We start from the raw sequence: 15,568 nt of genomic DNA on the forward strand, positions 1-15,568 counted from the left end.
GGGCCCCCCCCCCCATGCCCCACTAGCCCTTTCAGTACCTTTGTGCAAATTGGAAATAGGTACCCCTCCAGGTGGATGGGTTAGAGCAAGGCTCTGCTTCCATCAAGCTGAGGCAGCCCCTCTGGGCACAGGGCTTGGGTCTTGTGGAGCTGGGCACATTTTTGGGCAAGGTGCAACTTGGCACAGCTGTGCTCTGAGCCCATGCCAAGGCTGAAAAAAGACTGGATTTGGAGTCCAAAAGACCTACATTTGAGCTCGGGTTTTACCTATTATTTAATCACTATGTCTTAGGGTGTTGTGAGGTTTCAGGTAAAGTGGAAATCCGCAAAATTTTTTCTGTAAAGGACCAATAGTAAACATTTCAACCTTTGCAGACTGTTCAGTTTCTGCGGCAACCACTCTGCGGATGGAGCAGGAAGGACACCATAGACAATATGTAAATGAATGGGCACGACAGTGTCCCAGTAAAGGAAGCAGCCGGCCTGTGGGCTGAGTTTGCTGACCCCTGAGCGGTGTAAAGCATCTGACACAGTGCTTGATGTGCCAGGGGTCTGTAAGGAATGAAAGCTGTTCTTACTTTACTACTGCTGCTGTTAATGAAGGATACCCTGGGTGGCGTAAACGGTTAACACACTCTCTGGTAACCAAAGATTGGTGGTTCCAGTCCACCCAGAGGTGCCTGAGAAGAAACGCCTGGCGATCTGCTTCTGAAAAATCAGCCATTGAAACCCCTGTGAAGCACAGTTCTACTCTGACGTATGTGGGGTTGCTGTGAGCCTGAGTTGACACCAACTGTTTGGTTGGTTTTACTGTTAATCAAAATAATAATAGTATAATTTCTTGAGTTCTTCCTTTGTGCCAGGCACTTTTCTAAGTACTTAACGTGTTTTATCTCATTTAATCTTACCACCATCAAGTGACTCATTAAGGTCGCACAGCTAGTAAATGGCAGAGCGGGGATTGACTCCCTCCCTCCTAACCACTGTACCATACTGTCTCACGCATAAGCCAGCCTTCTGCCCTCTTCCACCTGTTCTTCTCTCTCTGGCACCTGTTTTTTTCTTTGATGTAGCTCTCACAGTTTATAGTTTGTCTGCATCTTGGTTTGCTTACTGTCTTACCCATCGCCAAGCCCCAGGTGGGAAGCTGCAGGGGAGGGAACTCGCTGTCTTGCTCACAGCTTTGTCCCCAGGCTTTAGCAGCACCCTGGCGTGTAAGCAGACCCTCCTTAAACATTTACTGAAGAAAGGAGTGAGTCATCGCCAGCTGTGCCCCACCCCTGCCTTCCTTCTCTGCCAGCATCTTAGCTTTTCACAGTTGTAGGACTGTGGTGGGTGAAGTGGTGGATTTGCAATTCAATTTGGAATTTCCTGATAACCCACCCACTGGCTGTGGGCAGTAAGGTGTGGACTCTTCCAGGAGAAAAACCAGCCTACACTGAAATGTTTCTCACCCAGCCTGCAAAACAAATACCACCACCACCACCGCCTCCACTGATCCTGTTGCAGCTTTAGCTTGGAAAAATTCCAGTCCCATGGATCTCATTGCACTTGTCCCTCCTGGTTCCTGTAAGGTCGGCTGAGCAGAAGGAACCATCACCCCGACTTTCCAGATGAGAAAACCGAGGCTTTGAGGTGAAGTGACTTGCCTAGGGCCGTTCAGCTAGAAAATGGTGGAGCTAGGATTTGAACCCAGGTTCGTCTGACTCCGCAGTCTGAACTTATTCTCCTTTAGGTTATTCTGGAATTGTAGGTTTGTGACCAGCTGCATCTGATTCACTAGGGATTATTAAAAAATATGCCAGTGTCAAGGCCCCAACCTCAGAGAATCTGATTTAGTTGGTCTGTGCTGGGCCCACGCAGCTGCATTTTAACAAGTTCCCCCAGGAGATGCTGGTGGGCAGCCAGGTCTGGCCACCTCCCCGCCCCTCATGGTCTCTGGTCTTTGTGGAGTGGGCGAGTGGAGCCTAATGAGGTCAAACCTGGTGGTTCACAGTCCAGACTGCATGTTGGAGTCATTGGGGGATCCTTTGATTTAACCTTTCCTGATGGAAACTTTCAAACATATTCAAAAGTAGATAGCATAGTGGTATAATCAACTGCCATGGACCTTCACCCTGAGTGGCATATGTAAATACTGCAGTGTGCCTTTCTGAAAGATAAGGATTTTGTGTGTTTTTTTTATATCTTTCTGTTCTGAAATAATTTGACTCACAAGAAATTGTAAAAATAGTACATAAAGTTCTTATGTACCCTTCCATGAAAAGACACTTGCCCTTTTCTAGTTTGGTTGCGCAGTCATGTAGTTCATCTGGGAAAGGCGGGGAAAATGCTTATTTTTTCCCCTTTTACTGTTTTCAAAATATTGAGTTGGTTCATTAGCCAGTGACCAAGGTGTTTTTGTTTTTAGACTCTAAATACAGACTTACGTATTTAAACAGATGTGATATGTTACAGTCCATCACATGTGTTATCCTTATTGAGGCTCAAATTGTACCATTTTTTGGCCTGTGGAGGTGCTTCTAGTTGTTTTTGAGGCCTTTTAACACAACCTTATTCATCTTTTTTTCCTTGCTACTGGGTGTGATAATACGTTCTAAGCTTATCTTGTACATTTTCTGCCTTAGCCATTTTAACAAGGAGAATCTTGGAGTTGAAATGAAATAATAATAATAAAAAAAAGTAACAACCACAAAAAGCCATATGCCCTGGTCCTACCTCAAACCAGTTTCATCAGAATCTCTGGGGGTGAGGCCTGGATATAGTGTTTTTTAAAAGCATACTGTCTTAATTATCTAATGCTGCTAATAACAGAAGTACTGCAAGTAGATGGCTTAAACAAAGAGAAATTTACTCTTTCACAGTTCAGGAGGCCAAAAGTCTGAATTCAGGGTGCCATCTCCAGGGGAAGGCTTTCTGTCTCATTTGACTATGGAGGAGGGCCCTTGTCATCAGCCTTCCCCTGGTCTAGGAGCTTCTCAGTGCAGGAATCCTGGGTCCAAAAGATGCCTTCCTCTCCTGGTGCTGTTTTCTTGGTGGCGTGAGGTCCCTCTCTCTGTGCTAGCTTCTCGCTCCTTTTATCTCTTGTAAAATAAAAGGTGATGCAGGCCACACCCTAGGAAAACTCTTACATTGGATCAGGGCTGTGACCTGAGTAAGGGTGTTGTATCACACCCTAGTCCTCTTTAATATAACCTAACCTTGCCTCATTAACCACAGCTGAGATTAGGTTTTACAACATATAGGATAATCACATCAGATCACAGAATGGTGGACAACCACACAATCCTGGGAATCATGGCCTAGCCAAGTTGGTACGTACTTTTGGAAGACACAGTTTGATCCATAACTCATGCCCAGGCTGAATGAAAACCACTTGGGCAGAGTATACTTTCTTATTGGACTCTTTGATAGTCCTCATCTCTGCAAAATGCTGGACCTGTTGATTGTATGGTGACCTTGAACGATAATAGCTTTGTGGATAAAGATCAGCCTGAATCCGGTGCCCAAAATGTGGAGATTATTGCAGTCTCTACTTTCCCACTTCTCCATCATTTCTGACAACAGCACTCACATGGCACACTCTCTCCTCGATCCACACAGCCAGAGCTGGGGCAGACCTCGCGGGTGAAAAAGACACTGTCCTTTAGGCTGCCAAATAACCAGATGCCAGCCGCAAGTTCGGAGTCCACATGACACCCTAACCTTCACCTGCTGGCTTCCCCTTCTCCTTTTGGTTCCATGATTTGCCGTAATGACTCATAGGACTCAGAGAGACTATGATATTTACAATTACAGTTTTATTATAGCACAGGGGTACAAATCAGGATTATCATAAGGAAGAGCTGCACGGGCGAGGTCTGGGAAGGTTCTCTTTTCACTGACCAGGAAGCTCTCTGAGCTGTATGTTATGGGCCTTGAGTGGCCAGTCCTGCGTGACAGGCTAAATCCTGCCTCCTGAGGCTAGTTGGCATCAGCCTCCCAGGTGAGTCTTTTCAGGTCTCACCAGCCCCCACAAATCATTAGGTATGGCCCAGAAGTCCCAGACCAAGGCACCGCAATTATTCCAGGGATTACTTCTCTGGAGCCAAGGACCAAGGCCACCTTACTTAGGGTAGAACTAGTTCCTTTACCTCATACCACCCCACCCCCGCTTCACTAAAGCTTCAGAATTTAGACCTGAATTTATCAGCATTGAAAGCTGACCTTTGTGTATAATCCCAGAGGCTCCATGCTGATGTCCCCTTCTTTGTCTCCCTGTTATTGATCAGGGGCTCATCTTTGTGCCTCTGGGAAAGAGATTCTTTGAAACTTACTTGCAGTCTGTCAATGACTTCCCATCTTTCTTAGGATAAAACCCAAAATTCCTTTTGTGGCCTCCAGGGTAGACTGCACAGGTTTCTGGAATAGGGCCATGCGTCTTCTACCACAGGTTGCACACATTACTTTCTCTGCTGGGAACACCTTGCTCCGCCTCTTCACTTAGTTATCCCCTCCTCACCCTTCAGATACCAGCTTGAACGTGTTCCTCAGGGAAGCCATCCCTGACCCACGTAAACTAAATCAGCCCCCACCCCTTTATGGGGTCCCAGTGGTAATATTTATGTACCTGGAGAGCACATAACGGCATTTTTGTGATCATTTGATTAATGTCTGTCCCTGGAGCCTAACTGTTTGGGGCTTGTGTCCTGTATCTACCACATTCTAGCTGTGGGACTTTGGGCAAGTCATTTCACTTCTTCTGTTCCTGTTTCTTTAACTGCACAACGGAGATGATATTATTACCTACTGTTAAGGTAGTTATGGGAGTCCCTGAGTGATGCAAAAGATTAACGTGCTCGGCTGCTCACCCAAAGCATGGAGGCTTGAGTCCATCCAGAGGCGCCATGGAAGAAGGGCTTGACTCTGGGAAATCAGCCATTGAAAACTCAATGGAGCACAGTTCTACTCTGACACACATGGGGTTGCCACATGTCAAAGTTGACTCGACGGTAGCTGGTACTGGTAGGGTGGTTATGAGGGTTACATGAGATAATCTGTGTAAAGGGCTTAGAACATAGCAAGCTGGTAGAAAATGTCAGCAAGCAGTATTTTTATTTCCCCAGTAGACCACAGGCTTCATGTAGGAAGGGGTCATGTCCGTTTGCTAAGATCCATATGCATGGTACCTGGCATATAATTAATTGATGCTCACGACATATTTGTTGAATGAATGAAAGAATGAATGAGTCAAGTGGGACTAATAGTCATGCCACGCTCATAGATGTTGTGGGGATATAAGATAAAACTGGTATGTAGCACTTTGTAGAGTGCCTGGTGCCTAGTAGGTGCTCAGGAAGAATTTGATAAATGAGTGGGTAAATTGGGAATAATGGTGATAGGACACTCAGAGTTGCTGTAGGGATTTAAGAGAAGACAGGCGTGTTGCCCTTTGTACCATGCCTGGCACATAGTAGGTGCTCGGGAAATATTTTCTGGGTGAAACTGGAGGAACTGCCATAAATGTCTTTCAAAGCCACTAGGACCAAGAGAAAAATCCACTGGGGTGGAAAAATGAGGTGCGAGAGTGGCTGGGGGTCCTTTCCGAGGAGGTGTGGGCTGCTGACTGCCCCTGCAGAGCTTTGGCATAGATGGAAGTGGAATCATTCATTTCCCTTCTGCTCTCCACCTGTGTTTTCTCTCCACCAGAATCCTTGCCCAGAATCCGGTGCCTCCTTCCTTTCCAGGATCAGCTTCTGGTGGATCACAGGGTAAGGCCCTGGGCGGGGTGGACAGTGAGTGTGCGGCTCCCCTCAGCTCCCCACCAGCTCCCTCTCTCACTCCTTTGTGTCCTCTGTTCCCAGCTCAGAGACACTGACGCTGTCTCCTGGAGCTCGAACTTGGGTGTGATAAATGCATAGACCATGAAAGGTTTGAAGCTCTGTGGACGGCTTGGCCTGCTCTTGGCTTAGTTTCAGATTTGGGTTTTTTCTTTACAGTAGGTATAATTATTATTGGCATCGTTTTACTTTCCCCACTCCCCCATTAGAAAAATAATACATACATACCACAGGAAACGTGGATAAGAGAATCATGCATAGATCAACAACAACAAAAGTCCAAGAGGCAACCATTGTCATGCTGTTGACATTTTGATATTCTTCCTTCTTCTCTGTTTTTACAGCATCTTTTTCTGCACATTGTCAAGAGTCTTACTGGGTATTATTTGAATCTTTCTTTTTCCCTTACAAGGAGCCATGGTGGCACAGTGTTTAAGTGCTCTGCTGCTAACCAGAAGGTTGGCAATTCGAACCCACTAGCTGCTCTATGGGAGAAAGATGTGACCATCTGCTTCCATAAAGATTACCCATCCAAACCCATTGCCATCGAGTCGATTTCGACTCAGCAGTCCTGTAGGACAGAGGCTGTAATCTTTACAGAAGCGGACCGCCACACCTTTCTTCTGCAGAGCAGCTAGTGGGCTCAAACTGCTTACCTTTTTGTTAGCAGCTGAGCACTTAACTGCTGTGCCACCAGGGCTCCACCTTAAAGCTTTGACAACCCTGTGGGGCAGTTCCATTCTGTCCTGTTGATGTTTCCCTCCTGAATGTTCTGTATGTATCTCTAAAAAAAAAGGCCATTTTTCCTGAGTGACCTAACAAAATTAGCAATAATGATTTGCTGTGGCCTCATGTCCATCCAAAAGGACCTCTGGTGGCACAGTGGTTAGGTGTACCACTACTAACTACAAGGCTGGCAGTTTGAATCCAGCAGCTGCTCCATGGAAGGAAGATGTGGCAGTCTGCTTCCATAAAGATTACAGCCCTGGATACCCTATGGGGCAGTTCTGCTCTGTCCTGTGGTGTCGCTATGAGTCGGGACCAACTCAGTAGCAATGGATTTGGTTTGGAATATCCTTCCACGTCCAGGTTTTCCAGATTGTACAGCTGCCTTTTGATTGCCTTATTGGGCTATTTGAAATCAGGTTAGGGCCTCCCCCGCACAGACCACGTTCCATCAAATCTAAGATATTGTCATTTGTAACATACACCATTGTTTTATGTGCCAATAAGAAAGAAAAAGGACTGCCAGTTAAACTAGGATGTGTCATTGACTTAAGACACGTCCTGATTCCAGGGAAGCTAGAATGTGAAATGAGGGGGGTGAATGTGCCATTCTCCTCTTCCTCCCAGACACTCACCGGCTCCCTCTCTTGTTCCTTCCTTCCCCTTGTGCTTTGGCCTCAGGATGATGGTCCAGGGCTTCCGCCAGCCACTGAAGAGCACAGACCTCTGGTCCCTAAACAAGGAAGACACATCAGAGCAAGTTGTGCCTGTTTTGGTGAAGAACTGGAAGAAAGAATGTGCCAAGTCTAGAAAGTAAGTGTGTGTCCTGCCCCTGGGGAAGTCAGGCACTCTGTCTAGGGTGGCCTGGCCACCTCCATTTCCCACACCATGGCCTGGAACAGTGGACAGGGCCTGAGTCCAGGCTCATGCCAAGCCGCTTTGTGGTCCTGGGCAAGTTGCTTCATTTCTCCCAGCCACTTTGCTTGTCTGTAAAATGGGGTTGAATGTTATATGTAGTTGAGGCGATTTGGGCAGAAAGAGAGAAAAACGCCTGTCGAGCGGGTGCTTGACTCTGTTTTTGACAACACTCGCTGAGTACCCCTCAAGTTAGCCTCATCTCCTCCCTCTCTCTCTCCCTGAGTATCTGCATCCTGCGAGTTTCTGCTGTCTCAAGGTAAGGGCACAACACTGCAACAAATGACCAGCCTCTCCCTTCATGAGGTGGTTAGCCAAAGAAGCACCAATCAGGGCTAGCTTTGACTGTCCTAGGGTTTAGACTGCCCCATGTACTCTGCAGCCACTTCTCTTACTGGGCTACTTGAAATCAGGTTAGGGCCTCCCCCGCACAGACCACGTTCCATCAAACTAAGATGTTGTCATTTGTAACATACACCATTGTTTTATGTGCCAATAAGAAAGAAAAAGGACTGCCAGTTAAACTAGGATGTGTCATTGACTTAAGACACGTCCTGATTCCAGGGAAGGTAGAATGTGAAATGAGTATCATGGGGACAACAGGTTGTGGTCGTAAAGTGTAGCTGTTTTCCTGACCGCTTACTGTTAAGACAGGCCTGTTACTCACCTTGCTAGAGCTGGGTGATAATGGGACTTACCCTGCATGTTTGGTTCCCTGCAGACCATTTGGATTTGCAGGAAGCAAAGCCTTAGACCAGAGGTCTGATTCCTCACCCCATTCTGGGAATACCCAGGTTACATGTCTGAGGTCAAGCCAGGGCCAAAACCAGAAAACCAAACCTGTTGCTGTTGAGTCAATTCCAACTCAAGGTGACCCCACATGTTACAGAGTAGAACTACTCCATAGGGTTTTCTTGGCTGTGATCTTTATGTAAGCAAATCATTAGAGCTTTTTTTCTGCGATGCTACTGGGTAGTTTGAACCACCAACCTTTAGGTTAGTAGTCAAGCACAAACCATTTGCACCACCCAGGGACCTCAAGCCAAGGAAGTGGATGGGAATTTGGGACACCCATGCTGTTGGTTACTAGGACATCAGCAGAGGACCTGTGACCATTTGGGGTGGCCATGGTAACAGGAGAATGTGTCTCATGAAAGGCAGCTAGAGCTTGGGTCCTGGTGCTAAGCAGCCTGAGGGGCTTGCTAGCATTGTGTTCCCACACAGCGCTGGCTGATTCTGTGGATATGACCAAGCTGGAGGTCCTTGGCAGGCAGGGTTCTGTAGTTCCTTCCAGCCTGGCCTGCAACACCCTTTGTGATGAAGTGTCATGGATTGAATTATGTCCCCTAAAAATATGTGTATCGATTTGGCTACGTGATGATTCCCAGCGATGTGTGATTGTCCACCATTTTGTCATCTGATGTCATTTTCCTGTGTGATTTTCTTATCTCTATGATGTTAAAGAGATGGAATTAGTGGCAGTTATGTTAATGAGGCAGGGCTCAATCTACAAGATTAGTTTGTGTCTTAAGCCAATCTTTCTCGAGATATAAAAGGGAGAAGGGAGCAGAGAGACATGGGGACCTCATACCACTAAGAAACAAGAACCAGGGGAATAGTGCATCCTTTGGACCCAGGGGAAGTTTGACGACAAGGACCTTCCCTCAGAGCCAACAGAGAGAGAAAGCCTTCCCGTGGAGCTAGCACCTTGAATCCAGACTTCTAGCCTCCTAGACTGTGAGAAAATAAATTCATCTTTGTCGAAGCCATCTATTTGTGGTATTTCTGTTATAGCAGCACTAGATGACTAAGATAGGAAGTGATGTTCTTATCTTGGGTGTCGCCATTTGTTGTTATCCAGGCTTAGCTGCTTGCTTGGGCCCTCCTTCTCATGGTAGGTGACCCAGCACGAGTGATGCCCACCTTTGTGTTCTCTGGAGGTCACCTGGGAAGCCGACTGTAGGTGTAGGATGGACCTGGCAACACAGGTATTTGGAAAGAGGACAGGGTGTAAACCAAGAGGTTCTACCGCTAGCCTGGTCCTTAATGACTAATTTAGGAGATATGGACTGACTCCTTCTCATGTGCCAAGGACTGTTTAGGTCTTAAAGAATGAACAAAGAGAGTGGAACAAAACAGACAGCCTTTTTATTGGATAACACTGTATGTGAGACAGGGCATTGAGGCATCAAAAATACATTACCACGAGAAACTTTTTTTGAACATTTTATTGTGGTTTAGGTGAAAATTCCCAGAGCACATTAGTTCCCCACTCAACAATTCATACACACTTGTTTTGGTCGCAGCCCCCTGAATGTGTCAGCACTCTCCCCTCTTTCTTCCTGGGTTTCCCGTGTCCATTTACCTAGCTTTCCTGCCCCTATCTTCCTTCTGAACTTTGCTTCTGGGCAAATACTGCCCTTTAAGTTTCTCTCTCCCCTTTTTTTTTTTTTTAAGTCTCATGTAGTTGATTGTTCTGAGGTGTACATTACTCACTGATGTTATTGTCCCTTTTATAGGCCTGTCTATTGTATGGCTATAATGTGGTCTCTGGGTGTGATTTCACTTCCAAGCTTGAAGGGTGTCTAAGGGCCATAGTCTCAGGGATTCCACCCATCTCCGTCAGACCAGTAAGTCTGACCTTATTTATGAGTTTGAATTTTGGCCTACATTTCCTCTCCCATTCTGTCTGTGACCTATTACTGTGGTCCTGGACAGAGTGGTTGGTAGTGGTAGCTGGGCACCAAATAGTTCTTCTGGTCTCAGGCTAGTAGAGGTCATGATTCATGAGGTCCATCAGTCCTTTGGACTGATAGTTTCCGTGAGTCTTTGGTTTTCTTCACTCTTCTTTGCCCCAAATGGGAAGAGATCAGGTGCAGTATCTTAGATGGCCACTCGCAACACTTTAAGACTCCAGTCGCTACTCGCCAAGCTGTATGGAATATGATATGCCAGTTGACCTAGATGTCCCCCAAGACTGTGATCCCTAACCCTCAAGCCCAGTATCTCAGTCCCGGGAGGTATATGGTTATGGCTAAGAAGTTTACCTGACTGTGTTCCCTGGTGGGCACCATTGCATACATCGGTATATTTGTAGTATGTACACATATGTGTGTAGGTGGGTGACAAGAAACTCCTGAAAGCGATAAGTGCTATGATGAAATAAAGGTGAGGAAATGAGAAGAGGGTGACTGAGGGAGTTGTTTCAGATTTGGTGGTCAGGGAGAGCCACTTTGAGAAGGTGACATTTGAGCAGAGAGTCATATTGAAATGAGCCATGTGCATATCTGGGGGAAGGGCTTCACAGTTAGGGGAAGCAGTCAGTTCAAGGGTCCTGAGGCAGGGATAAGTCTAGCATGCTCATGGAGCAGTAAGGGGACCAGTATGGTTGGAGCAGAGTGAGTGAGGGTGAGAGTGTTGTTGTTAATTGCGCTCATTCTGACTCATGGCAACCCCGTGTGTGTCAGAGTAGAACTGCAGTCCATAGGGCTTTCAAGGCTGTGATCTTTCAGAAGCAGACTACCAGGCCTTTCTTCTGAGGTGCCTCTGGGTGGGTTCAACCCACCAACCCTACAGCTAGTAGTTGAGTGCTTAACCCTTTGTGCCACCCAGGGAGTTTGAAGGAGAGAATGGGAGGAGATAAAGTAAGTACTTGCAGGGGTCTCATGGGCTGTGATGTGAGAAGGCACAGGTGGGTTTTATTCAGAGTGGTGTGTGACCTGAGTTCTGTTTCACAAAGGACCACTTGGGCTGCCCCAGGAAAGGTGGGTCATAGGAGCAAGAGTGGAAGCAGGGAGACCAGGGTAGGGGCTGTGGAAACAGCCTCTCTGTGGGCAAGTTCCTTGATGTCTCAGAGCCTCCGTTTTCTGCTTATCTGGTCTCAGAGGATTTTCTCTGAATTCAGTGAGGTAAATGTTATCTGGTAAGCTGGGTCATTGCCCTGGGTAAACCCTGGGCAGGTGTTAGTTGTAAAAATTGTGTTTGTTCAGCTGGGCACAGTACCAGCCTGGGTGCTTCCATTTTGCCTGGGAGAACCAGGTGGGAACTGGCTTGCCAGGCTAGATAGTAGGCCATCTGAGGAGGGCCGGTTCCATTCTTACCTTGGTCTTTAGAGATTCTCAGCTTGGAGCTGCATGACCCTGTCTGGGACACTGGCACGATGGCTCACTCACCTTATTCCCAGAGGCAGAGCCAAATTTGAACCTGTGACCACCGGGGCTGGGGGTGGGGGATGAGGGCTCTTCTAGCTTGGTGTGGCCATGGCATGCAGGCCAGAGAGGAGCATGGCTGGTGAGTGTCCCATGCCCCCAGGGGAAAAGACAAGTGGCCTGGGCTGGGAGGTCAGGCTTGGCTTTTGGCATGGGTCTTCAGCCCTTCCTGTTTTTCCCACTGCAGCCAGAGTGACTCATCTCAAAAGGCACATCTCAACTCAACATCCCCACCACCTTTGGGTTTTAAACTCAGTGCTTCATTGGATTGTGTTAAATGGTGGTTTTTAAAAACATTTTGTTAAGATATATATACTAAAAAGTTTGCCAATTTAACCAGAATGTCAGTGATTTTAATTACATTCACGATGTCGTACAGCCATCACCACTACCTATATCCAAGTTTTACGTTACCCCAAGGCAGTGACTCCCATTCCCTTCCCATACAGCCTGTGTTCGATGGTTTTAACACAATAAACGGAATGGAAATTTCTCTTCAACTTATGGTCACCTGGAGGTTAAGGCCTTGTTAGCTTACCTTGAACTGTGCTTCCTGCTGACATGAATGAAGATGAGCAGGTGACCTGGAAAACAGTTTGACAGTTTCTTAAAAAGTTAAACATACCTGTTATACAACGCACCCACTGAGAACAAAACATGTATTTATACAAAGACATACACACATGTTCATAGCGGCTTTATTTGTGGTAACCCAAACCATTAACAAGTGAATGATACACAAGCTGGTGGATCCACACAATGGAATACTTTTAGCAGTGAAAAAAAGTGAACTATGAAAAGGATCTTTGGTGGTGCAGTGGTTCAGCGCTAGGCTGCTAGCCAAAAGGTCGGCGGTTTGAAACCACCAGCAGCTCTGCAGGAGAAAGATGTGGCAGTCTGCTTCCCGAAAGATTATAGCCTTGGAAACCCTATGGGCAGTTCTGTAGGGTCGCTATGAGTCAGAGTTGACTCAACGGCAGCAGGTTTGGGGTTTTATTGGTACACACAACAACACGGATGAATCTCCAAATAATTCTGCAGAGTGAGATGCCAGACAATAAGGAGTGCACTCTAGATGTTCCATTTATATACAATTCTAGAAAAGGAAAACTGATCCATGGTGACAGAAATCACATTAGGGGTTGCCTGGGTAGGGGGGCACGGAGTAGGGGAAGGGAGAAACGACAAAGAGGCAGTGGAACCTTTTGAGAATTTGGCTACGTTCATCATCTTGATTGTGGTGAAGCTTTCATGAGGATATATGTATGTCAAAACTCATCAGATTGTACATTTTAAATATGTGCAGTTTTTTGCACATCGGTTATACCTCAATAAAGCAAAATTGTGAAAACCAGTAAGTAGTGTTTAAAGAAGGGGTGACCATTTTACTTAATTATTTCTGTTGCATAAACGACTGAGAAGAGCAAAAAAAATAAAGCAAACCAAATGAAGCTCTCCAGAATGTGCATTTTGAACAGTGGTTCTCAAAATCTTAGACCTATTCGTCTGAAAAGATTTTGTAACACCTCCTTTATTGTACTTTAAGGAAACATGAAAAAAAATAACCTACCAACGTATGTAATTTAAAAAATATCAATATAGTGCTCGAACTAGACTTTAAAAGAGAGCTGAAAGGCAGTACAGTTGGTTCTTGTGATTCGCTGTAGTTAGTTCATAAAGTCACTGGGAATGCCTAATTAGTGAATTTTGAACCATAGCTACTAGGAGAAACATAGAGCAAGGTTCCGGTGAGCCTCTCGTTCATAGTATTTTCATCAACCAATCAATATATGATCTTGTTTTATATGTGTTTCTGTTTGCAGATACGTTATTTAATATGTATTGTTGATTTATTAACGTTGAACTCAAGGCTAACAAACAACTCTGTAACTCATGCCTGACTAAGCTTATCTAACACACATATTTTCTGCCTTAAGGCACTTCACACTGCCTTCTTACACTTAAAAACACTGGACAGCACTTGAGCATTATGCTTGGGGGCCATTTTAAACAGCAAAATCAACAAAAAGCACAAAATGTGCCAAACTTGACACTCAATAAGACTGTAGCCACCACCCTTCTATCAGTGGAGGCTTGCATGTTGCTACGATGCTGAACAGATTCCAGTGGAGCGTCCAGACTAAGGCGGACTAGGAAGGAAAGGCCTGGTGATCTGCTACTGAAAACCAGCCAGTGAAAACCCAGTAGGTCACAATGGTCTGATCCGCAGTTATCAGCTGCGAACGTGGCGACTCACATTTTTTGCCACTCAGTGCGTGTCCTCAAATGACCGCAAAAGCTCTGTGAGTATTGATTTTAGCGAGTAGGAGAATTCGAAGATACAGAATCTGCGGATAATGAGAGTTAACTTTAATCTATAACGTGCATCTCAGAGCTCTGGTGGCGCAGTGGTTAAGTGCTTGGTCACTAACCGAAAGGTCAGCAGTTTGAACCTGCCAGCCGCTCTGTGGGAGAAAGATGTGGTAGTCTGCTTCTGTAAAGATTACAGCCTTGGAAACCCTGTGGGACAGTTCTTCCCTGTCCTATGTGGTTGCTGAGTCAGAATCGACTCCCTGCAGTGGGTGGGTTGGTGTGCCTTTCAGCATGTAAATGTTCAGGCATTCGCTAGAACATAGAATGAAGAGTCTGGTGTGTGTTCACCGTGACTAGGATGCTACACGCCCCGAGGGACCCAGCCCATGTGGTCCTGGTGGTTAAAAGAGTAGAAACATCACTGCCATTGAAGACTGGATTTTGCCAAGTGGTGCCCAGCACTTGGCATAGTTCCAAACAAAAATAACAGTCTTCCCTCAACTTGTCCGGTGGTTACGTTCCTGAAAAATCCGGGATATGTTTATACTTGCAAAAAAATACATAGTGTGCATGGCTTTATGTTGGAAGATATTAAAGCCTAAACTTAAAAAAAAAACAAAAAAACCCGCTGCTGCTGAGTCAGTTCTGATTCACGGCAACCCCTTGTGTTACAGAGTAGAGCTGCTCCGTAGGGTTTTCTTGGCCCCAATCTTTATGCAAGTAGATTGCCAAGCCTTTCTTCCGTGGAGCTGTTTGGTGGGATCGAACAGTTAACCTTTGGGTTAACAGCTGGTAGCAAACTGCTTTCGCCACCCAGGCCCCTATATTAAAAAAAAAAATAGCCCCTATATAGGGCCCTAAGTTTAGATACTTTTAAACAGGCTTTTCACCTACATGAGTGTCTCGTGGGACATTGTTCTTCATCCAGTATTGTTGTGTGCATCACTGAGTGTCTGACATCCATTCTCCATCATTGTGACAACCCTACAACATGAATTTGCAAAACAACCCCCGTCTAGAACCATAGGTTTTGAGAAACAAAAAGCACTTAAAAAAAAAAAAAAGAAAAGAAAAACTACTAAAGAAACAAAAACAGGAAGAACTTTCTTGAGCCATTTATATTTTTTAGGAAGCGAAGCATTTTAAATCCTGCCAGGGTTGCAGTTTTGTGGAGGGGCCGATGATGCTTTCTTGCTACTCCCATCTGTGGTTTAAAAAACTGCTGTTGTATTTATTATTATCTGTAAGATAATAATATGCATTAAGTTTGTGCAGTCCATTTTCTGTAATTGCACGTCAAACCTGCCCTTCTGTGATTGGTTGGGTGTTGTGTTTCAAAGATCTGGTTGCTCAGAATGCAATCAGAAAACTTGGAATTTATCGAACTAAAACCTGTTTTAAGTTTGGGATTTTGCCTTTTCAAAAACATTCAAGATCTTATTTGAAAAAATGACAAACAAGCCCATCAGTAGCTACCGTTGCCCTTTGGTTCAAGTTCTCATTCCTTCAAATAATGGTGCAGCCCCTCCCTGCCCCCTTGCACCTGGCGTAGGCTATGCTGAGGTTCTTTCCATTCTTGGAGGGGCTG

General features: G+C 45.7%; 1 protein-coding gene across 3 annotated transcripts in view; it reads left to right on the top strand.

Annotated features, from left to right (window-relative positions):
- The window catches only part of ABCC1 (ATP binding cassette subfamily C member 1), a 178,437-nt gene that overhangs the window by 75,013 nt on the left and 87,856 nt on the right, over window positions 1-15,568 (top strand). For all 3 annotated transcript variants that reach the window (XM_049904936.1, XM_049904938.1, XM_049904937.1), the window contains exons 6-7: window positions 5,688-5,749; window positions 7,226-7,357. In XM_049904936.1, the coding sequence (XP_049760893.1) occupies window positions 5,688-5,749; window positions 7,226-7,357 (194 nt within the window). The remainder of the gene's footprint in view (window positions 1-5,687; window positions 5,750-7,225; window positions 7,358-15,568) is intronic.

Source organism: Elephas maximus, chromosome 12, assembly GCF_024166365.1.
Source record: "Elephas maximus indicus isolate mEleMax1 chromosome 12, mEleMax1 primary haplotype, whole genome shotgun sequence".
In the NCBI taxonomy this organism is placed as follows: domain Eukaryota; kingdom Metazoa; phylum Chordata; class Mammalia; order Proboscidea; family Elephantidae; genus Elephas; species Elephas maximus.